The sequence below is a fragment of the Gopherus evgoodei genome, chromosome 3 (genome assembly GCF_007399415.2).
Source record: "Gopherus evgoodei ecotype Sinaloan lineage chromosome 3, rGopEvg1_v1.p, whole genome shotgun sequence".
Taxonomy (NCBI): domain Eukaryota; kingdom Metazoa; phylum Chordata; order Testudines; family Testudinidae; genus Gopherus; species Gopherus evgoodei.
In genome coordinates this window covers 103,050,852-103,075,460 of record NC_044324.1, presented here as the reverse complement: position 1 = coordinate 103,075,460, position 24,609 = coordinate 103,050,852, and the positions used below count along the sequence as shown (strand labels likewise).

The 24,609-nt window shown below is 40.1% G+C and overlaps 1 protein-coding gene across 1 annotated transcript in view; it reads left to right on the top strand.

Moving 5' to 3' along the window:
* TBC1D32 (TBC1 domain family member 32) overlaps positions 1 to 24,609 on the top strand; it is a 164,245-nt gene that overhangs the window by 17,726 nt on the left and 121,910 nt on the right. The window contains 13 exon segments of the mRNA XM_030556208.1: positions 1,309 to 1,380; positions 2,207 to 2,332; positions 4,345 to 4,423; positions 4,554 to 4,657; positions 4,743 to 4,804; positions 6,866 to 7,002; positions 8,112 to 8,179; positions 12,822 to 12,921; positions 14,416 to 14,553; positions 15,233 to 15,325; positions 15,518 to 15,660; positions 16,872 to 16,999; positions 20,700 to 20,901. Of these exon segments, the coding sequence (XP_030412068.1) occupies positions 1,309 to 1,380; positions 2,207 to 2,332; positions 4,345 to 4,423; positions 4,554 to 4,657; positions 4,743 to 4,804; positions 6,866 to 7,002; positions 8,112 to 8,179; positions 12,822 to 12,921; positions 14,416 to 14,553; positions 15,233 to 15,325; positions 15,518 to 15,660; positions 16,872 to 16,999; positions 20,700 to 20,901 (1,452 nt within the window).

Sequence of the window (24,609 nt, the reverse complement as noted above, 5' to 3'; positions counted from 1 at the left end):
ACCAGTACGAGAATATCCAAATATCAAGAATGGTACAAAAACATTCCCCAAGGATAACAGGAACACACTGACCCCTCTTAAAATATAAGGTCAGGCTGACAGAATGTAATATAAATGTTTTAATCAAACCAGCATGTACAAGGTGCTGGGTGATAACTAGCCACTTCAGGGGGCAGTAACTAACTGTGTCAGAGGGGCAGTACTAGCTTGTTTGTATTGGGGTATGAAGATATATCTCAGAGGGAGTATCTTTGTCTAGCCAAGAGAGGAACGGAAAGTCTTGCCATTCACTGAGCTGGTGCATTGTTACAGGCGTACATGTAGTACTGGTCTGGTAGAGTGTGCAGGATACTAGTGCCTCATTGACAATAAACCTGGCTGGGTTCCTTCATCCCTTAACGGATCTTGTGGTCATTGGGAGGTTCACTCGAAGTCTGCTGTGCCAGCTGTCTGTGCAGGGCTGGGGCAGCACACAAAGGGATCACATGCACACAGCCAAACATCTATTAATATGTAACCACACTTGTGATCTTGATTAATTTGATGTTTATGGTTCTCCATCAGAGTAGTGAATAGTGATGAGATGGCAATTTCACTGTAAACCCCAGTTTTCAATTGATACACCTTTTTTCAAAAAGTTCCCTGTTTGAGTATCCTCACATGTGGTCTCAACCATGAAGTGATTTTTTTAAAGATGATGTCTAAAGAATCTTTTCAGTTGAGCAGTAGCAGAATTGAATCGTTTTTAAAAATTGAAAGCCTAGATTCTGCAGCCAGATTCTTCTGCAAAGGGTCAATTCTTCTGCAGTTCTGTTGCCTTAGAGTCATGGAAAACATGGTTCCTTGCATTTACAATGTCTGTGAGCATGCAAGTGCGTGGACATATATAATCTGCAAAATATGTGCAAATAATGTGAGAAAAAGTTGAAGTTTACATAAACACAATATTCAGTTTAACTTTTTGCATTTTTACTGGAAGAACAGTAAAATACTGTATATGAATTTATTTTCCAACATGCAATACTATGCTGTTTTATTAACTGCATGCCACATTACCTAGAATTGTATAATAGTTCTATACTACAGAGGCAGAATGGAGAAGACAGAATCTTATTACTGGACCTTTAAGTTTGTGTTTTCTGAACTTTGGCCATTTAAAATCTCAACTTTGATGTTGCATTAAGATAAATGCTAACATTCTAATTGTTCAAAAATAAATTTTATATCCATGAAGTCTGATGATTTTAGTCATTAGTGGTGCATTTTAATAGGATTTACTTAGTGAACATTTTACATTGTGTGTTACAGAGTTATACATTCTTGAATCAAGAACAATTACAGCTACTTGTGGAAAGGCTTGACCCTGCTCAACCTAAGGAGGTAAGTCAAAAGAATGTCTAAAATATCATTCATATAAATGAAAACTTATGGTATATTTGAGAATATGGTAGATAAACGGGTGAAATCCTGGCTCCACTGAAATGAATGGCAAAACTATAAATACTTCAATTGGTCAATGATTTCCTCTTATGGACTTCAGCTTTATAGTTCCAATAATACAAATAATAATAACAATAGTTACAGTTGCAATCATCATTCCATTTCAGGGGTCGGCAGCCTTTGGCTTGCGGCCCATCAGGATAATCTGCTGGTGGGGTGTGAGACTTTTTTTTTTACGTTAACTATCAGCAGCCATGGCTCCCTGCAGCTCCCAGTGGCTGCGATTTGGTGTTCCTGGCCAATGGGAGCTGTGGGAAGCAGCGGCCAGCATGTCAATGAAAGATGTCTGGCAGTAAATTGCTTCATATATTTTGTTGTTTATTTTTTGCAGTGCTATTACTCCAGGTTGTGGCATTTCAGTAATAAAGTAAAGCAATTTAATGATGTAGTATAAATCTTGTATTTGATAACAAAATATATAGTTGCTATGGGAGAGCAAAATACTAATAGGAAACAACATAATCCTTAGATTAGTTTAATTATGTATTTTAAAAAGTGTATGCTTTTGTGTTGTCCTCACTGTTTTGTCCAAATTATCTTAACAATCTACTAGCAGAAGAGATGTGTTTTTTTTGTTTTTTTTAATTCTTGCTTTTTTTGTCCTGTCACTATGGACTGTTTCCCCACAAAAATCACATTTTTAAGTATTTAATTGTAATGGTGTTGTTGACAGCATTGTTTTGTTTATATTTCTTGATTATTTCAGGTGCGCCAGGAAGCAATGCAGACATTGTGTTCTGCGCCTCCCTCTGATGTACTAAACTGTGAGAGTTGGTCTAATTTGCGTAAACATCTGACAATGTCTCTCTCGGATCCTGATTCCACATTCAGTGTAAGCAAATGGTTTATATGTAGCAATCAGATGTTTATCCATTCTAAACAGTTCACAGGAATAAACATGTACATTTGTGACATGGTAATCCAGTGGTCTGGCAAGAGGTAACTAAGTTGTATATTTATCAATTAAATTGTTCTTGAGGTAAAACAACTTACCACGTTTGTCCAGCACTTGATTTAAAGATGACTGACACAGGATTTTGTAATAACTGGACTTGTTCCCTCTATTGATTTTTTTGTTTGTGATGTATGAAGATGCCTAAATATTGTTTTTGGGTTTTATATATATTTTTTTTCTGATTATTTTCCCCTTGGAAATATCTGTTTTTTCCTGGTTTTGCTAGAGATCTCAGAGGATATGTATTGTGTGTTCTCATACTTTAATTGAAAGGGTGTGGGTGTTTGTATTGAATCTTTAACAAAGACTTCCTTTCTCCAATATTATTTCATTAGTCATTGAAGTTAAAGTAAAAAGTAACACTTTTTAGTTACTATATCTATCTAGTGTACTGCACACTGCTTTATTCAGTAATTTCACTCCAGTATAGCCTGGAGGAGTTCCACAACTCTTCGAAGTGCTATTAGAGAGAGAAATTTTCAAAGGCATAAATTTGAGCAACATGCCCATCTTCCATTGTCTTTTAGTGGGAGTTTGGTGCCTAATTTCTTTAGATCCTTGTGAAAATGTCAGCCTACGTTAGTTTTAGGCAGTCAAATGAATTTCTGTGAAAACTGATCTACATGTTATATCATCAATCAGTTGGAGAATGTACCATGCTTTCCATTCCAGTAGAATGTGGTACAAGATGAGTCCAGTTCTGATTCTCTGAACCTGAAGATCATTGTTTAAGAGGCTATGACTTGAGCTAGCGTGCGAAGAGATAAAGGATCTTAAAAAGTGAGATAAATTGGCAGAGATTACTGGAATTCACATCAGACCCAACAAATTACTCCGCATAGAGTTTACATATGTTTGTTGAAACCTCACAGGTATATAGTGCGGTATTTGCATTCAGTTGCCATTTTTCAGACAAGCTTTACACAGCCAGTTAAATTCACATTTAAATCAGTGGGTATATAACTGTTATCCAAATTTTGCTTTGTGTAGACTGATCTTGACTGGGCTAATTTTAAAATGAATATAGTAAAGATTTTTTTTTTCTATTCAGAAGAGAACTTCATTATTTCTGTATCATAATGCTGACTGTGGTACTATATATTAAATTTGCACTTTAAAAGTTAAATGTATGGAATGTTATTTAAGTTGTATCTTTTGCTTTGTTCTCTGCAACAACATAAAAAATAAAATATATTTATTATTTTGTTAAACAGATTGCCTAACTACTATATAAAATGTGATAGTAATCTCTCACAGTAAAGCGGTGTATTTTCTCATTGTCACAAAAGATATGATACATCATGAAGATACAGTGTTGCATGTGCACTGTCCAGAAAAAAAAAATGATGCTTTCTTTATTACTTTTGGCATGATCTCTGGGGCACATCTGTGGAAAAAGCAATGCAAATTAAGTGATTTTTTTTTCCCAGTGTGGAAGTGCCCTTCATATCTGCCAAAACTAAAATTGTGAAAGCTGTGCCAAGTGCTGTCATTTATCTCTCTCCTTGTTCCTAAGAAGTGCTTTCATTGGTTTAAAAGCCGTGGATAATCTTCATATCATTAGTGTTACTGTGTAAGTTACTTGCATTTTGTATGACATTAAAACAATTAAAATATACTAATATAGGCCCTGATCTTGTGCCTGCATAAATCAGTGCAGTTCCATGCGGGAGCAGCAAATTGCAAGATCAGGGTGCTGTTCCTTTTAGATTGTAGGATCTTGAGACCTGTTTTGTATCCTGGTAATGCACCAAGTGCATCTTTAGTGCTATTTAAGTAGTATGTAATATTGAGCATAACACACAATACATTTTAACTGCACCATATTATGCACCGTGCTAATAAGATTATTTGAGCATAGGTTACTAATTTTATATTTTTCCTCTTAGGACAAAATTTTGAGATTCTATGCAAAGGCCTTTTCATCTTCTCCGCTAAATATGACAAGGGAAGTCTATACAAGCCTAGGTATGTGCATTTAATCATGTTTTAAGAGTTTTTCATCTTTCATATGCTTTTCTGAAATCACTTTAAAAAAATCACAACCTAATGAAAGTCTATATTACTAGTAATACTGTTTTTCTCCCCCTCTTTTCAGCGAAACACTTAGAATTGTACTTTCTTTCTGGAGAAAATTGTGTTCCTACTATTTCAGATGGTATAGACATAACTAACCCAGAAATAATTCGTTTACTTAAAAAGGTATAAGTTAGCATTCTATCCCTTTTATTTTTTAATTATTAAAATATTATTAATTTTAAAAAAATGATAAATTTTATATTCACAGGTGCGTCTTCTAAATGAGTACCAAAGAGAGGTTCCCTCTTTCTGGATTCGTCATCCAGAAAAGTATGTCATCTTTTTTCTAAGATAAATATTTTTTACATTACTAATCTTCTGATAAAATTCTATGCTTTTAAACAGTAATGTGTGTCGAAATGTCTGGATTGTGGGGATGATGGAGAGAGACTGAGAGCTGGTTAAACATGGGACAAGGGAATAGCCAGTGGATCCGTCATGGCATGGATCCATTGGTCACAAAACTACTTAGAGGCTCACTGTGGATAGTGGTCTACTACTCCTTCCCTTCATTACTATTTGATTTGATTTGATTTGATTCTTTACAAATCAAGAGGCAAGGCCCCTATGCTGAGAATTTTATAACCTAAACAAAGAACACACGAGGAACTGGGGCTGGAGGGTGACAAAGGAAGTGGTGGAACTGCTAGTGATATTCAGTGTATGTCTTATTGTTCCTTGTTTTCTTTCTCTTGTGCACATACAAAGGGTCTATATAAGGAAAGCACTTTTTGGATGGGAATGAGGAAAAAGGAGTTAAAGGGCTGTGCTGAAGAAATTAGTTTAAAGGAGTGATGCTATCCGTAGGTTATAGTAATGGGTGAAGTCCAGCTGTGTAGACACTTGAGGGAATGAATTCACTCTGTGTGATTTCAGTAACCCTTTTAGTCTGTCCTTGCTTGACAGATTTCATAGTGATCTGCATTTTCAACTGTTTCACTGCATAGTTATGGATTGATTCAGGAATCATTTGGTGAAATTCTATGACCCATGTTACAGAGAGGGTCAGGCTTGATTATCATTGTGGTTCCTTTTGGCTTTAAAATTTGTGAATCTCTGAATAAACATGTAGGATGATTACTGCATGTACAAAACATTTTTGTGCCCCCCATGCCTTTTTTTTTTTTTTTGGTATCATATCCTTTTCCGCTTTAATTTAGTATACTACTCAATTTCTTCAAATTAATTAGTCACAGTCTTAGAGAAAGTCCCTTTCCATTTCCCATCTGCCAGTTCAGGGCTATTACTTCATTATCTCTCTCAACTGCTATCAGCTATGCAGGTGTCTTAGTGTAGATATATTTTTCCATGTATACTCTTTCCATTCCCGTCATCCTTATTTTCTAATCATAAAGAATCATTTGACAAATAACCCTAGCTTTCTTCTCTCCATAGCGAGTTCAGCTTCTGGTTTTTAGTCTTCTGTGCCTTTCAGCCTTTTCTCCTACTGTCTTTCAGCTTTCAGGGCCCCTACCTTTGGGGAAGCAGGCAAACACTTTTCCCTGCTAGTTCCATTGCAGCTTGGCATCAGTTGCATGATATCAGTTCTCCGTGAGTGCACTCAAAATAATCTACCTCTTCTCCAGAGTCTCTGGAAACCTTATCCTGTCCTTGCATCTTCTAGCATATGCCAACAGATTTCAGGATCTCCAATACTCAGTAGGACTGCATGATGCAGGAAGTATTGGTGATTGAGTATGTAGCACTCTTAATTCCAAGTCATTGATGGTCCAGTGCCACAGCATATCAGAGGTGCTTTCTTATGGAGGTGTTTTCTTTCAGATGAGAGAAGTGGCTAATCACTTTAATTAAAAGATCAGTAGCATTTTCCCCAACAATCAGAGGCTTTGGCACCAGGATTCTGGCCAAATCCAAGTCTGAGTAATTAAATTCTACCTACTTAAATTCCCCTGCAGTTTCAATTGAAGGATAGTATATTCTTTTTCCTAACAATTTGGGTAGTAGTTTTTTATGTGTAGTTAAACATTTACCTTCTTTTGTCTTGGAGGAGACTGCATTTCAATGGTGGGTAAACAATTAATAATAATAATTACTAGCTAACTTTTATATACTGTTTTATATACTATTGGGAAGATGCTATACAAAAACATGCATGTTATCCTTTTTATTCCCTGTAACACACCAAGGCTGAAAAAGAACTTTTAAAGATCAAATTAAATGTAATTCAGTTTCCATTTACAGTGTATATATAATATTTCTCAGTTCAAAAAGTTTTCCAAAATTATAAGCAAGATTATTTTTGAATGGTACCAATATAAAATTTAATTCGATTTAACACTTGACCAATTTTTTTTCTAATAATTTCTTAAGGTATATGGAAGAAATAGTTGAGAGTACCTTATTGCTGTTGTCAGTAAAACGTGAGCAAAGACACCTTGTCTCTCCAAAACCTTTGGATCCAGTCTACTTCTTAGCTCTGCTTGATATCAAAGCTGTGTGGTTTAAAAATGGATGGTAAGGAAAAACAGAAGGATCTGCTGATGAATTTTATGTATTTCAGAATGTTTAACTCATAAAGATTGGAAACAGTGATTCCAGGTTGTAACAAATTCTATAGACCAGTGTTTCCCAAACTTGGGAGGCTGCTTGTGTAGGGAAAGGCCCTGGCGGCCTGGGCAGGTTTGTTTACCTGCCTCATCCACAGGTCCAGCTGATCGCAGCTCCGACTGGCTGCGGTTTGCTGCTCCAGGCCAATGGGAGCTGCTGGAAGCAGCAGCCAGCACATCTCTCGGCCCGTGCTGCTTCCAGCAGGTCTCATGGGCCTGGAGCAGTGAATCAGCCGAACCTGTGAACGTGGCAGGTAAACAAATTGACCTGGCCTGCCACTGGCTTTCCCTACACAAGCGGCATCCCAAGTTTGGGAAACATTGCTATAGACTATGACATATAGTATATATACCTACTAAAGGGTTTTGGAGGCAGAAAGTAATTGGTGCAGAAGTAGTTTAAAATGCATGTTTTGTGACAGTTTTTAAGTAAAGGCGGTTATATTGAAATGAAGGGTTAAAATTTAAACATCATGAAACAATGAGAAACATATATCAAAAGTTGTGTGTGGCAATAGTCCTGGGCCATGTTAAAGAGAAGGGTACAGGTGGAAGGATAGAGAATAGCTTCATTGGAAAGGTGTGGTTTAGGTTCCTTTTGAAGTTAGAATTAGCTATCTTCCAAGGGAGCAAACAAGGATCAATTTGCATTCTGCCACTCACAACTGTACCATTCAGGATTTGCATAGCTCCATATGAAGCCATATCCTGTCATCTAAGAATAGTTACTAGTTTTCTAGTTTGGTACATGTGTAACTGCACATTGTGTTTATTTTCATTCTGGCCTATATCTAGAACTACTGTAGTTTTATTGTAATCCTCTCTTTTTTATGGCTACTCTAATCTAATGGCAATAGAAAAACATACCTGTATGCAATAGTGATTAACATGAGTTGGAACTGAATTCTGTGCAGTAATTTTTGGAATAGAATTGGAGAGTTTTTTGATTTTTGTGTTGCAAAGTAAAAATTAAATCAAATGATTAGATGTTCACACTATTTCCATTTTACAATTTTAGCATGCAAATTATAGCAGAACAGTGGTACTAAGGCTCCTTGAAAAGAAATATAAATCTCTGGTAAGTGTATATTTGTGGTTGCCATATTCTGCTTGGAATTTATTTCCATTTTGTTCCTCGTGGTTTGAGCAGTTGTTTGTTCCTGTCCTCCATTGCGGCTGGTCTTTCTTCCTTTGGTGGACCATGTGATAGTTTTTTAAATTGGCCAACTCTTTGGTTTAAAAAAATTGTTTTAGAATCTGATAGTCTTTTGTCAGTGCTAAATGCAATATGGGGCATGCGAGCAGATTTGAATAAGGGGAAATTGGAAAGTTTGATATCAGCTATTTAATAAATGAGACTGTCGTTTAATACTATTTATACATGTTGTATTATAGATTTGTTGCATAAGACATACATATAGATGATGATAAACATGTGGAAAATTGTCATAAAAACAAACGTCTTGAGTTTGGTTTTAAACTATTTAATGAAAAAAGACCCCTCCTGTTAATGCAATATTAAGATTATGAAATCAAGCATCATCAATCAAAAATTGTAAGGCTAGGGCAGAACATATCAAATATGTAAAGCACCAATGCTGCAACTTGTTCCATGTGAGCAGACCCCTGTGTGACAGTTATGGGGCCTGGGAAGTGTAAGGAGTTCAAACGACTATATTGAAATGTGGCAGCGGACATGGACTTTTAGCACAATGTGTTAAGTGGGTTTCCTGGGGAATCCTTGGAGAGTGAATAATGCAAATTCCACAGCCTGGGCCATGCAAAAGCCAAAAAAGATGGCTACTGACAAATTACCTTGGCTCAAGCTCTGTAAGAAACAGCTGAACTGTCCACTGGGGTCTGGTTCCTGGTCTAAAAACTGACATGAACTTGTAATCAAGGGGGCAAACCCAGCTGTGGGGTTTGAAAGACTAACACCTGCCAGAACCCTGTGTTTGAATTAGGGTGACCACTGGTAAACGTTTAGCATTCATGTAGGTTCTCTTTTGGTTTTATATGTTTTCTCTATAATGTTTTTGCTTGAAGAATAAATGCAATTTGCCTTGTGAAGGCCAGTTGGTAGTTGGTGTATACTGTTACCTGTTACAGCCTTTGGAGAAAGAGTTAACTGCAGGTGCTGCATCCTGATCAGATCTACTGGAAAATTACAGCGAGTTGCAAAGGGACTGTAAACCTAAACCCCCAGTCTCAAGGAAGAGAGATGCAGGTCTCTACCCTAAAAGAGATGACAGCTGGGAAGCCTAAAACCTTGAATGGGTGCCCTTGAGAAAGACCAAGAGGAGAGTCAAAGGTGCAGTTGACTCTGAAACTGTGACCCCCTGCACTTGCACAAAGCTTTGCTGATTTCAGTGGGGCTCCGTGCGGTGGGGGTCCATCTGTATGGAACGTGTTGCAGGATTGGGGCTGTAATTTAAAAAATAGGTTGATACAAATGAAGAAATTTGATGCAATATATATATAAAATTGCTAAAATTATAATATATTAAATAAAATACAGAAAAAACATAAAAATACCTTTTATATCAGGTGCATCTAGGTTTATTAGTTGTGTATCAACATCATGCTCGGCTCTCTGAAAACATAAAGGAAAATGTGATCCATGCCCCAAAGAGTTCAGAATATAAAGTGTACACACAATACAGTTAAACATCCATAAGTATAAGTTAGGCCCACTACCAGGTTGTGCATTTATTTTACTTTTTTTCAATGTATATGCAATACGTGGTTCAATAGTAAAAGAGACATGTTGGCACCCCGTGTCATAACTCTAGTCCCAGATTTGGACCTTAGCGTCCAAAATATGGGGGTTAGCATGAAAACCTCCAAGCTTAGTTACCAGCTTGGACCTGGTACTTGCTGCCACCACCCAAAAAATTAGAGTGTTTTGGGGCACTCTGGTCCCCCTGAAAAACCTTCCCTGGGGACCCCAAGACCCAAATCTCTTGAGTCTCACAACAAAGGGAAATAATCCTTTTTCCCTTCCCCCCTCCAGGTGCTCCCGGAGAGATACACAGACACAAGCTCTGTGAATCCAAACAGAGTGACTCCCCCTCCCCGTTCCCAGTCCTGGAAACAAAAGCACTTTCCTCTTCACCCAGAGGGAATGCAAAATCAGGCTAGCAAATCCAACACACACAGATCTCCCCCTGATTTCTTCCTCCCACCAATTCCCTGGTGAGTACAGACTCAATTTCCCTGAAATTTCCCAGAAAAGAAAACTCCAACAGGTCTCAAAAAGAAAGCTTTATATAAAAAGAAAGAAAAAATACATACAAATGGTCTCTCTCTATTAAGGTGACAAAATACAGGGTCAATTGCTTAAAAGAATATTGAATAAACAGCCTTATTCAAAAAGAATACAAATCAAAGCACTCCAGCACTTATATTCATGCAAATACCAAAGAAAAGAAACCATATAACTTACTATCTGATCTCTTTGTCCTTACACTTAGAAACAGAAGATTAGAAAGCAGAAACTACTTCTCCAAAGCTCAGAGAAAGCAAGCAGACAGACAAAAGACTCAGACACAAACTTCCCTCCACCCAGAGTTGAAAAAAATCCGGTTTCCTGATTGGTCCTCTGGTCAGGTGCTTCAGGTGAAAGAGACATTAACCCTTAGCTATCTGTTTATGACACCCCGGTATTAAAATAATTGCAAATATAACTTCATGCCTACTCTTACATTATTTAGTAATTTAAAAAACATGTTTCTGAGGAGGTGTACCTCTGCAGTTTTGATTGCAGCACCTGTTGAGTAGACTGCTTTGTGTTGAAAACCCTTGTTTTTAAACAAAAAAATTATTTGGTAGCTGTAATGTGCTTGGATGCTCTGCAAGAACAAGGCCCACACACACTGTGAGTTATTTGGCTTTAATGAAGGTAAAGTGACACATTTGCAACGAGGACCCTGGGCGTTGCTGTCACTTTGGCGGGGAACCCAGCACCGAAGCTCAGCTCGGCCTGGGTCGGAGTCCAAAGGCGGGACTGGGAGCATACAGCTATATATACACGATACAAAAACAACTCATACATATGCAAAAAGGGACTTCCTACAAGCTATGCCTGCCCTTTGGCCTAAGGCCATACAAACTGGTTTCAACCAGTTAAAAGCAAGTTATAATTGGCATGCCGTGTCCTACAATGACCGGCCACTTAGCAAGCACGGGCTTTCCACAAGGCCGCCGAGAAAGCGGAGATACCCTAGCTAGGCCATGACACAGTCTTCCGCATTCCTCTACATTAGCATACACACACTGCCCTTTTGCATAGACCATCAGTGCTAGCAATATTGTTCAGGCTTTATACATTTGATTAATATAGATGGATCCTCTGACCAAACATTTCACATTTGGATCACAAAACTTAGGCTTCTAAGTCCATATTTAAGCACCTAAATAAATGTAGTCGATATTCAGAATTGCTGGCCACCAACTAATCCCATCAAAATCAATGAGAGCGCAAGTGCTCTCTACCTTTGAAAATCAGGCCACTTATTTAAATGATTAAACATCAATTTATAAGCCTAAAGTTAAACACATAGGTTTGAAAATGTTGACCACAATCTTTCAGATCATCTTAATCAAATATCTAGCCTATAGCAGCATACACATTTAAGCCAGTGCTGAATTTGATCAGTCATATTCAGTGATATAGATACCATTGTATGGTACATTGGGAGGGAGAAGAAAAAGAAGAAATAGTTTGAGGCTTTGAAAACCAGATTAGGGGTTCTTTTGAAGAAGGAGAAAAACGTCTACATATGTCGTGGGCAAAGTGACTTTAAAACATGGCTATTAAATGTGAAAAGAGTCCATGAGTGAAATTATTTTAAAAGGGTGATTAAAACGTGAGATAAGTTAAAGAAAGCAGTTGGCTTTTTGGTCATTTGTAGCTTATTCTCCTGACATCTTTACGACGCTACCCTACAACATGTTTTTATTTAGTTAAGCGGTGGGATGGGAGGCGTTGTCTGGCTTGCAGAAAGAAGGGGTATATCACTTTAAGTGCGGGGAAGAGAGGCACAGACCCTGTTGCAAAAGCATCAGGAGTCAGTTGACTCATCCCCCAGGGACTGGAAGAGCTGGAGAGCTGATAAAGGCAAGCTCAGAAAGAGAAGCCCCTTTTCACCAGACCAGGTGGAACAGCAATGAGTTGGCTGGAAAAAGGGGGACTGGCGGAAGCCCCCAGGTAGATATTGAAATGAACATGGAGTTACCTGCCCTATATTATTTTATCTGCTGGGTTATCTCAGACATCTAATAATAAAGTTGGGGGCTGATTAAACCATACCCAGTGTCTTTGTTGTTGTTCCAGTATAACTGAACTATGTTGTGATTTAGATTGGTCTGCTGAACTTCTTGACAGTCCGAAATAATTCCCACTACACAGTTTCCGTGTCATTGTTCCTGTATAACACTAAATACTGTACTACTTTTAGCTTTCATAAATATCTACACAGGACGCTTTTCACAGAATAATCCTTTTGATAGCTGTAGATCAGAGGTTTCTATTGATAAACATTATTGACTTTTCAGTTGCACTTAAATTGCTTTGGAAAATTTTCACTCCTTTTGGTAAATGGCTGATGTGCAATCATATGAAAATTCAGGCCCTGTTGTTAAGAGGCAATCCTTGGATCTAAAGGAGAATTAATTTATTGTGAGATGTTAAAAGTTTTATTGTATTGTGCTTTTTTCAGATTAATGCATCTGTTCAACAGTGTGTTTACTACTTTGAATCATGTGAATCAGCAGTTGATGCAACTTTCAGAGTTAATGTTTTGCCCCAGCAGTACAGCAGTAAGTAATTATTTTATCATATATTGCACACAGGGCTGTCCAGAAGATTCAGGGGGCCTGGGGCAAAGCAATTTTGGGGGCCCCTCCTGTCATAGTATAATTCCCAAATCTGGACCTTAGCGTCCAAAATATGGGTACTAGCATGAATTCCCCTAAGCTTAATTACCAGCTTAGATCCTGTAATGCTGCCACCAATCAGGACTTAGAGTAGAGAGCCTGACAGACTCTGGTCTCCCCCAAAACCTTCCCTGGGACCCCAAGACCTAAATTCCTTGAGTCTCACAACAAAGGGGAATAAACCATTTCCCTTCCCCCCTCCTTTCTTCCTCCCAGCTCTTTCCCGCCCTGGGTACACTAGGAGATCACCGTGATTCAACTCCTTGAATCACCGCACTGAGAGGAATGATACCTTCCCCCAGAGGCAATCCAGATTCAAGCTCCGTGAATCTAAAACAAAGGGATTCCCCCTTCTCCCCTCCCTCTCTGTTAAGTACAGACTCAATTCCCTTGAGCCTTAACAAGGGGAAAAAATCAGACAGGTCTTAAAAGCAAAACTTTTAATAAAAAGAAAATAAAAAGTAAAAGGTCTATCTTTGCAATTTAGATGGTAAAAAGTTACAGGGTCTGTCAGCTTATAGAAACTAAAAAGAAGCCTCCTCCCAGCAAATACAATTTAAAATACTTCCAGCAAACTACACAATTGCAAGTAAAGGAAAACAATAAAAAGACTATACTGCCTTTCTACATTTGTACTCACAAAATTGGAATAGAAGATTAGAGAGCCTGTAGGTACGTGTGGTCACTCTCAGAGCCCAGAGAGAACAAAACCAAACCCAAAAACACAAACAAAGGCTTCCCTCCACTGAGATTTGAAAGTATCTTGTTTCCTGATTGGTCCTCTGGTCAGGTGTTTGGGTCCCTGTTTGTTAACCCTTTACAGTTAAGAGTCATTAACCCTTAGCTATCTGTATATGACAACTTCCATTAAAAAAGTTGCAATATTATAGAATATTATATTTTCCTGGGGGCCCCTGCGGGGCCCGGGGCATGGGGCAAATTGCCCCACTTGCCCCCTCCCCCGGGCGGCCCTGGTTGTACAATTATGTGTGTGTGTGTGTGTGTGTGTGTGTGTGTGTGTGTGTGTGTGTGTGTGTGTGTGTATATATGTATAAAACCTAGATTTTTATACCATGCTTATTACTGTGATATCTGAGCTCCACATGGCAAAAGAAGAATATACCCTCATGCTTTTACCCCACAAAAACCTCTTTATATATAATCTTTTGGAATAGCTCTCTCTGTCTTTTTCACTTGAAATGGAAAAAAAATATATTTCAGTGATATTTGCTTATTTATGCTGTCTGGGAAATTTTCTTTACAGATATAGTACTACACATTTATTGGTGGTTCAAACAGGAATACATAATAGACAGATATGGTACTGAAAATTATAATTGAATTGTGAGAAATGTTCGTTTTTTTTTTTTTTTTAAGGCAACAACCAGAAGACTTTCTACTCAGGAAAAGAATTACAGTATATCTATTTTGTTCATTCACTGTGCCTTTTAGGAAGATTGTTGATATATAAACAAGGCAGAAACCTATTTCCTGTGCAGCTGGAAAATAGAAAAGGTATGGGCAAGTGGAGGAAAAAGAAAGGTGTTTAATGACAATGTGTTTGTAGTTCAGCTGTGTTTCAAATGTGGTATTGTAGATGTTAGTTAGATTGTTCCTGTTATTATTATTATTATTCCTATTATTCAGCACTGGGAGTCTTTGTTAGACATAGTGGGGCCTAATTTCTTCATCCTTGATAGTAAGTAAATTTGTATTGTTGTCTGAGTAGTGAAAGTAGTAATGGAGCAGTTAATGTACTAAGAATGGTTAAATTATGACGACATGGAGATAAGAAGTTAAATCCACAGTCTTGTTGCAAATTTATGGAAAATTCCATTTACAATTAACTTCAACTTGTAATAGTCTTGATGAAGTTTGTCCAACTATTCATAAATATCATACATGTATTCAATACCTTTAAATTATAGGTTACCTCCTACTTCCACAGAAGATGTGGTAGAAGTTCAGTTGATTTAAATGGGAGAGGATCAAGCCATATAAGATGATCTGGAAGTATTTACAGTGTTTAGCTAAGTGGCTACAGTCCAGAATTACTGTAGTGTGTCATCTGTATATAAAGCCATTAATCACAATAAAACAAGAAGTTGCTTACCTATGTTTAGAAAGTTCATTTTGTTTTGAGATTAATATAGTTTTTTTTATAGACTCCTTTTTTCCTTTGTGATTTTTGTAGATTTCATATCCCTAACCGACCTGTTGGTACTATTTATTCGATTTATTTATTGCTCTCCCACTTGCCCAACGACAACTCAGACAGTGCACACAGGTAATATTGCCCCTTTTAATTAATTTCTTAATTGTATCACTTTGTGAATAAAGGAAGAATTCAATACTTTTTGTATCTGGTTACTTTTAATTTGGACATTTTAAATAACAGCTTTGCAAATTTTTTTTTGTTTTCTTTCTTTTTATAATATTTATATTAAAAATGTAAACTAATACTTCTTGTGTTTGTCAGGCAATTATTCTCCAGCATTCCTTGTTACAGAGGTGCTGCAAATTCTGTGTGACCGAACTGAATGTGCTACTGAATGTTTATATACTAGTACAGTGATAGATGCACTTCTTCATCCCATTCATAATTTACTGAATGGAACAGAGGTTTGTAGTGTTCCCCTAAATAAACTTTAAATGTTTGTTTAAATCTTACCATATCAAAGAGATGTGTGTGAAAAATCAGTATTTTTGTTAAAGTGTATTCTGTGGATGTTGTTATCCATTAAAAAGGTGCTTAATTGGTATAGTTTATTTTCATTACAGTATCACCTTTAGTGTACGGATAGTCCATTCTCTATGCTGATTCTGCCCATGGACTCCTTTCCTGGCAAATACAACAAGAAGTCCTTGTGGCACCTTACAGACTAACAAATTTATTTGGGTTTAAGCTTTGGTGGGCTAGAACCCACTTCATCAGATGCATGGAGTGGAAAATACAGGAGCAGGCTACCACTCTGAAATCTTTCCTGGCAGTATCATTAAAGGTGATAATTATGATGAGGATGTGTACATGCTTCAGTTTGAACAGAGGCAATTTACTAATTTTGTTTATGCCAGTGAAACTCAGATCTCAGTAGTTCAGGAGCCAAATTAGCTATCAACATTACCCAAAAGAGCCAGAGTAGTGTGAATTCATTGTTTCATTTACTATAGTAATGACACACGCATACTCTCATAGCAAATAAGTTAATAACTTAATTGATTGACAAGTCAGGATGCTTTTACTATGTTAGTAATAATTTAAATTGGTTAATAATGAAATCACATATTGTTTTAATATCACGTGTTGCAAAGAGCCGCAGAAGACACATTAAAGAGCCCCTTGTGGCTCGCAAGCATCAGGGCTGGTCTACACTAGCACTATAAATCAATCTAAATTAAACTAGGTCAGTTATGTAAGTTACGTAACTGAAGTTGTCGTAATTTGGATCAGCTTACAGTGGTATCTCCACCGTGCTATGTTGACAAGAGATGCTCTCCCATTGACATAGCTTCCACCTCTTGGGGAGGTGGAGTACAGACGTCGATGGGAGAACGCTTTCCCATTGACTTAGTGTGTCTTCACCAGACCTGCTAAATTGACACCGCTGCATCAATCGCAGCACTGCCAATTTAGCCAATAGTGTAGACATACCCAAACTGAAGCTATCACAGGTTTAGGCCATTGAACATCCATCATAAAGGTAACCATCGGTCATTACAGACCTGAGCCAGACCTGTACAATCATATTTTACAGAAACATATTACAAATGTAAAAAGAAACTTTATAAGCCATTTACCTGAAAAACTAATGTTTTTTTTTTTAACAAAACAGATGTATATAAATTGCCCTGAAACCTGTTTAATACGTATAGCTGATATTTTGGCAAGGATTGCTGCTGTAGAAGATGGCCTTTCTCTTCTCCTTTATGGAGGAAACATGAACACTGCCAAAAAGGATAGGTAAGAGAGTACTTAAAAAAATTGTTACTCCGCTACATATGAGCTTGAAGTCATGTATTGTCCCCCTGTTATATATAAAGTACATACAGTTTGTTTTTGCTTTAAATAACAAAGTCTAATTACCAGATACATTAAGGGACTGTATCAATGGAATGAACTCTGACAGGACACTGTAGTGTGAATGGCAAGGTGAAGGGGCACTTTTATAGAAAGCAAAGAAGCAGCAGATTTTGACTGTTTAAAATTTTCCTTTGTAACATGAGGGCTTTGTCCTTTCAACAGATTTTTAAAAAAAGTAATTGGAGAATTCTTGGGTCAATTTAATGCTTGTGAAAGTGAGGAGTAAATAGTGTTGGAACAGAGTCAGCTCTGGGAAGGTCGATCACATGCCCCCTGCATCCGTCTGTCTGTGCCAACTTTAGATTTTTGCATTTTTCTCTCAGCTAAAATCAGCTATCTGCCTAGCATAATAAAAACAAAAACAAAAACCAGCTGACTGATAAAAATGTAGTTTACATTTACTGTTTCTTGTGAAAAGGATGCTTTCTGACTGGTTGAACTGTTGTCCATCAACAATAAGATTACCCAAACTTAATGTAGTATATATTGATTGAAGATTGACATAAAGTGTGAGCTTTCTTCTCAGTGCAGTGCATACTGCCTCCACAGCATTCCCTTTCTGGAGGTCTTGGTATCTGAACTTAGATCCAGTGTATTGCATTGCCACGTAGGCTATCAGCCTCTGTTATCTTTGACATATTGATCTATAAAACAAAATAATTTTGCAAAATGAATTAACTTATTTTGTAGGGAGAAAGGAGGTATTATAGAGATTTGATCAGCAGTTTTACATAGATGATTATTTCTCTATTACAGGCTGTGTGTGCTCCATCCCTGTAATGAGTGGTAGGGCTTAAACCCAGCTACTGGGCAGACAAATGGAAACTAGCCTTTAAAGACTGAGCTGCAAGTTCTGGAGAGAAGAGCTGACAGCAATGGCTTGTTAGGGCTTGTCTACATCACAAAGTTGCAGCGCTGGTGAGGGGGTTACAGCGCTGCAACTTAGGAGGTGTACACATCTGCAGGGCATCACCAGCGCTGCAACTCCCTGTTTGCAGCGCTGGCCGTACTCCTGTTTTGTCTCGGGTGTAGAGGATCCAGCGCTGGTGATCCAGCGCTGGTAATCAAGTGTAGACACTTACCAGTGCTTTTCTTGACCTCCGTGGAATAAGTAGGTATCCCAGCATACCTGAGGAAGCCTCTGGTAATCAAGCAGGTCTCCTTCCCCGGTTTGCTCTCGCGTTCCCCGAACCCCCGAGCAAGCAGGTCTCCTTCCCTGCAGTTTGCTCTCGCGTTCCCCGAATCCCCGAGCAAGCAGGTCTCCTTCCCTGCGGTTTGCAGGGGGGTTCGGGGAACGCGAGAGCAAACCGCGGCGAAGCTGGTCTCCTTCCCCGGTTTGCTCTCGCGTTCCCCGAACCCCCGTGCAAGCAGGTCTCCTTCCCTGCGGTTTGCAGGGGGGTTCGGGGAACGCGAGAGCAAACCGCGGTGAAGCTGGTCTCCTTCCCCGGTTTGCTCTCGCGTTCCCCGAACCCCCATGCAAGCAGGTCTCCTTCCCTGCGGTTTGCTCTCGCGTTCCCCGAATACCCGAGCAAGCAGGTCTCCTTTCCTGCGGTTTGCAGGGGGGTTCGGGGATCGCGAGAGCAAACCGCGGTGAAGCTAGTCTCCTTCCCCGGTTTGCTCTCGCGTTCCCCGAACCCCCGTGCAAGCAGGTCTCCTTCCCTGCGGTTTGCTCTCGCGTTCCCCGAACCCCCGAGCAAGCAGGTCTCCTTCCCTGCGGTTTGCAGGGGGGTTCGGGGAACGCGAGAGCAAACCGCGGCGAAGCTGGTCTCCTTCCCCGGTTTGCTCTCGCGTTCCCCGAACCCCCCTTGAAGCCACCCAACAGCGCTGCAGTGTGGCCACATCTAACACCACTTGCAGCGCTGGTTGCTGTAAGTGTGGCCACTCTGCAGCGCTGGCCCTATACAGCTGTACTAATACAGCTGTAACAACCAGCGCTGCAAAATTGTAGATGTAGACATACCCTTAGGCTGTTTGGAGATGGAACTAATAAATATACTTCCTAAGTGAGGGAAGTCATAAAAAGATAGCAATTTTTTGGGGTGGGGTGGAGAGAAAGGTAAAGTAAGAGCAAAGTGTTTCTGACTAGGGAGAGGAGGTCATTATCTTCTAACCTGGGAGACTTCTGAACCCAGCCCCCAGGTAAGGAAAAGGAGTAACTGTTTACCTGGATTATACTGGTGAGGATTATAGTGATGCTGTGGCAGGGTGATGAGACCTCATTCAGTGTGCGGTAAGTTCACCCCATCCTTCGAGCTGCACTCTGTTTCTAGGCAGTGGAACCTAAAGGCTCAAGTCATTAGTGTTGCCCTGGGCCGCAGGGCTGTAAGGCCCAATGGCCAGAGTCTATATAATCGTCCTGATCTGCAAGGTGGTAGAGTCTCATGATCCATGCCAATGGGGAAGCCCTTCTCTGCAGTGAGGCCTAGTGGCCAGAGTCAGTAGAGATACCCTGGGTTTGCAGGGCATCAAGACACCCTACTGGCCAGAGTCCATACAATTACTTCAGTTTGCAGGGCAGTGTGGTCTACAGGTCAGATTCAGTAGAGCGCCTCTCTGGGGCGGGACTGTATGGCCTAACAGCCATTGTCAATAAAGTTGACCCCTGGAGTAGGGCTGTATGGCTTAGTGGCCAGAGTCAATAAAGTTGCCCTCCAGGGCGGGTGGGGCTGTATGGCCTGGCAACCAGTTAAGGGGTGGGAGCTGCCACTCAGGGGGGTGAGTGACAGCCAGGTTTGGGGGGATCCGGGACCTCCCTGCTCCACTGGGTCCCAGACCAGAGCCTTGGTCAGTGGCGAGGGTGTCTGCCACCGAGTTAGCGGAGATCCGTATACAACACACTGACTGTCGTTTGGCCAATAGCTAGTCACCCTCCCAGGCTACTTCCACTGGTGGTGGTCTGTGTGTCTTCGGGGTCTCTGGGTTCCTCAGCTGGTGCAACTCCCTGTAGCTCAGACTTCCATGGGGTGTCCACAGGTAGCTGGATGTGTGCTTGGGTCTCAGTGCCTCTGGCTTCTGCAGTCCAGGGTTCCTACTGCTCCTGGGCAGGAGCCAGCAAGGAGCATCCTTCCTCTCCAGGGGTCAGCCCAGACTGAGCTGGGCTGCTCCCTTATACTGGTGCTACACCTGGAGCATGCCCAGTAGGGACATAGGGACATGGCTTCTTCTGCCCACAGTGAGGAGTTAACCCGTCTCCGTCCAGTGTGGGGTGTGTTCACCCCAGATGCTCAGAGACTGTAACCATTCTAAGAACTGTCTTTTGTTGCTTTTCCCAACCAGATTCTTAGCTGAAGAAAGCAGCTTTGTGTGGTTTGTGGGCACTTGGAGGAAAGTGGTTTAAATCACTGATTTTAATCTTGCTTTACAACCCTTGCACTTTTCAGTTATTTTCCTAACGAAAGGTTGATTATCATTGCTTGATAACCATTAAAATATGTTGATCTGCAATTAGCTATAACTTCACTTTACACTTAGTTTGGTACTTCTTGCTGTAGAAATTGCATGAGCTAATCAAAATGGTTAATTTTATGCTGTTTACTAGTGACTACAAAACAATGTTTTAAAAGGGCTATTTTGTTTCTAGTCTTACAGCAGCTCATACAATTGTTCAATTTACAAAGAAACTCCTGGATGAAAATATTTCTGTTTTGTCTGGAACCGAGATGTTACCAGCCCTTAAAGGAGCTTTCATTTTTGTGTGTCGTCAGATGTATGGTAACTGTGAAGGTCTGCAGGTGCTGATTCCTTATGGTTTGCATGAATCCATTGCTGACGCTTGGAAGAAGGTAACGATCTTATTGCAAACATACATTTTTTGTGAACAATAAAAATATATCTTTACTGTTATATTGTTCTTTATATTAAATCCTTTATATTTAATTTACACTGTAGTAGGGACACTGGTGTGCTTGAGAAGACCCTTTATTATACAACATTGTGCTCTACAGATAATTCCCATTCCTGAGTCGATTCATTTGCATGAGGCATGGCAGGATCCCATTTATAGCTTGGAAGTTTTATTCCTTTGGATTAAACTGGGAAATTTTATACCATACCTGATGAGGTACATAGGCTGCCCTCAGTTGTCCACACATGAATTTATTTTTGACGATTGTCTATGAAAGAGCTCCTCTGGGGTTGTGACTCGCCACTGGTCAGTGCTCATCACATTTCAAAGGAAGATTTCAAAGTATCCCTTTCTATCACCAATCATTCCTAATCGCCACTCTTGGTTCCTGGTCTTGTAAAATTAAAACAAAAAAATGCTTTAGTCATTTTTTAAAATGAATTTTTCTTTTTTTTGAGGGGGTGGGGAAAGACACACAAAAAAGGAATTTCAAACTGAAATTATTGTTTAGACCCGTGGTTCCCAAACTGGGGTTCACAAAATGCAGGGCAGGCCCGTCCCTGCACTCATGAGGCGGCAGGAAGTGGAGTGACCCGGCCCCAGCCCACTCCACTCTGATCCCCTGACTCCCAGCTTTGGGGGGACAGAGGGTAACTGCCCCCCAGAATTCACTGGTGGTGCGACTGGGGCTGGGTCACTGCATTTCCCGCTGCTGTTGAGTGCAGGCCTGCCACCTGCTGCAGTCCATGGAGTGGGGGTGGGGCTGGAGCGAAGCAGGGGCAGGTGCTGCGGTGGAACAGGGGCTGGAGCAGCACGCAGCTGTGTAGGGCACCAGGAAATTTGGTGCCCCAAATTGCCTGGTGCCGTACACAGCTGCGTACTTTGCGTATGGATAAGGATGGCCCTGCCTATTTCATTGATTAATATTTTTATTGCTCAGATAGGCTAGTCATGCACACATGAGCTACATGTTCTTATCTAAGCATGTTGTAAGCTTAGCATAGTCATTGTGAAAAGAAAAAAAAACAGTTGTTGCACATTCTGAGAGTATAGTTGTCAAACCGTTCATAACTTAGTCAAATCAAAACAAATGTTTAAGAGAATGAAGATTTTCATGCCGAATTTCAATTTTCTTCCCTCAAGCACTTTGAGGCTAGAGTTGATTTCAAGTAAGTCATTGAAATATTTCAATTTTGAAAGTGATAGAATTTTTTATTTTCCTTCACGCTCAAAAATGAATGGAATATTTTGGCTCAAATGTTCCCAAAATATTAACTTACAGACAGAAACCAGCCTAATCTTGGGTGGGAAAAAGGCTTTGAAGGTTAAATTTTCAGAAAGATATGAGACTGAAAATGTGGGGAAGGGAGGAGTTAGAATGGAACAGCTACAGCTTCCACTACATTACTGTATATACACCCTATGATTAATGTGAATATAATATATATATGTGTACAATATTAAATAATAATTTAAAGTAATGTAAACAGTCACAAATCCAAATTTAAGCATTCATTTATTTACAGTAATCTAAAGTCTGAATAAGAGATACTTTGAATCATCAGTTTATCTTGGATATTTCCTATCCCTGTTGCGCACAGGTACTGCAGTGAAAGGCAAAGGTTAATTATCCAAAATAGTGAAAATAAAATAAGTTATTACTAGAATCTCTATTTTATAATGATAAATTAGATTTCTAATTGAACAAAGCTGATCTTGAAGCTAGTGCTGTCTGTTGCGTTGAGAACGCTGGACTAGAATTCTGCTGACTTAAGTGAACTAGTTTACATATATTGTGCTGTAATTTATATAACACAGCAAGTTGTCTATCCTTGTGATGAGGATGCTATTCAGTCTAGCTTAAATAGTCTGTCTTACATCGTAAAAATTAAATTAAGTATGAAATCTTGCAAGCTTTTGATGGGCATTTTCAATTACCTGCTGTGATGAAGTGCTACAAGTGATATAGCTAGGCATACATACACGCCTCTATGCACATTAAATTATCTTGTCATTGCACAGAACATCATTTGGACATAAAACCTAAATTTGATGTACAGAAGATGAATATGAAGAATATTGAGAATGAAAATTCCATCAAACATGTAACTGTGATACAACTGCTGTTCCGGTATCCCACATCAGAGGCCAAGTTGAGATTACAGAGTGAATGTGCCCTAATGAACTGAATAAACTAGTAAAACAAACTGAGTTTTTAGCTTCGCCATCTTGGGTATTTTTCTTTGTAGTTTTCCATTCCTGGTTTCTTAAAATTAGCTTCAACTTATAAAAAGCTTTATGAGTTCCAGACATTGGTAGTGTACCAAAGTGTTTGAACAGGTGATAAATCTCTGAAATTAGGAGTTGCTGGTTTTAAAGGATAAATCTGATGATTTTTAAAAGGTTCTAGGAGTATCAGAGGCAAGCACATTGCTATTTTGTAAGGTGTTGGAGTCCTCACCCAGCAACAAACATAAATTCTTCTTCGAGTGCTTGCTCATATCCATTCCAATTAGGTGTGCGCACACCACATGCACATTCGTCGGAAGATTTTTACTTTAGCAAGATTCGGTGGGTCGGCTGGGCGCCCCCTGGAGTGGCGCTGCTATGGCTCCGGATATATACCCCTGCCGACCCAACCGCCCCTCAGTTCCTTCTTACTGCCCATGTCGGTCGTTGGAACAGTGGAGTGCAGTTTTACTGACGTCCACCTCCCTAGCTACTCGTAGTTCTCTAGTTATTTTTTTGTGTATATAGTTTAGTTTTAGTTAATTTTTATTGTTCATAGTTAGTATATAGTTAAGAGGGGTTCGGGGATTAGCCCCTTCCCTGCACCCAGTGCCAGGGCCTATGCCCGGTTCACTGGGTTTCAAACCGTGCTCAGCCTGTCATAAGCAGATGCCAACAGGAGATCCACACGATTCTTGCCTTAAGTGCCCCGGGGAATCTCACTTGACAGATAAGTGTCGCATTTGCAAGGCTTTTAAGCCAAGAACGAAAAAAGAGTGAGACTTTTGGCTAAAGCAGCTCCTCACGGAGACAGCTCTTACCCCTCCACCTTCGGCACTGAGCACTGGTCAATTGGCGGGCAGAAGCGCCTCCTCAGCACCAGACCACGCTGGTACTGCCAAGGCCTCTTGGCACCAGCCGTCGCCGGCACCGAAGTCAACTCAGCACCGCTCCCTCTCTCCCGAGGTCGAGAAAGCCTAAGACTCCTGCTGCTTCCGTGCCACCTGCACCGCTGCCAGAGAGCTCGTCTAAGTCGGATTGCCCGCCACTGACACCTGCCACGGCACCGAAGATATCGGCACCGTTGATTTCGGTCTCACAAGGGCCGTTGAGTCTGGTGCCTGTCAGCTCCCTGGCGTGAGCTATGGTTGAGCTTACTATTCCATCCACGCCGGAGACATTCTCAACAGCGAGGGATCTGATTTGCCATGACAGAGTCAATGAGGCCTCAACCCCCGGCACCGCCGGTGCGGGTAATACAGTCTATCGGCAGGCCTGCCTTGACAAGACCATCCTCTGTCGGCACAGCAGAGTGGCATCATTCATGATCACAGTCCTGGAGACTTTCTAGGTCCCGTCGGTGCTCCCGTTCCCAATGCTACTCGCAGTCCCAGCACCATTCTCTTCCTCGATACCA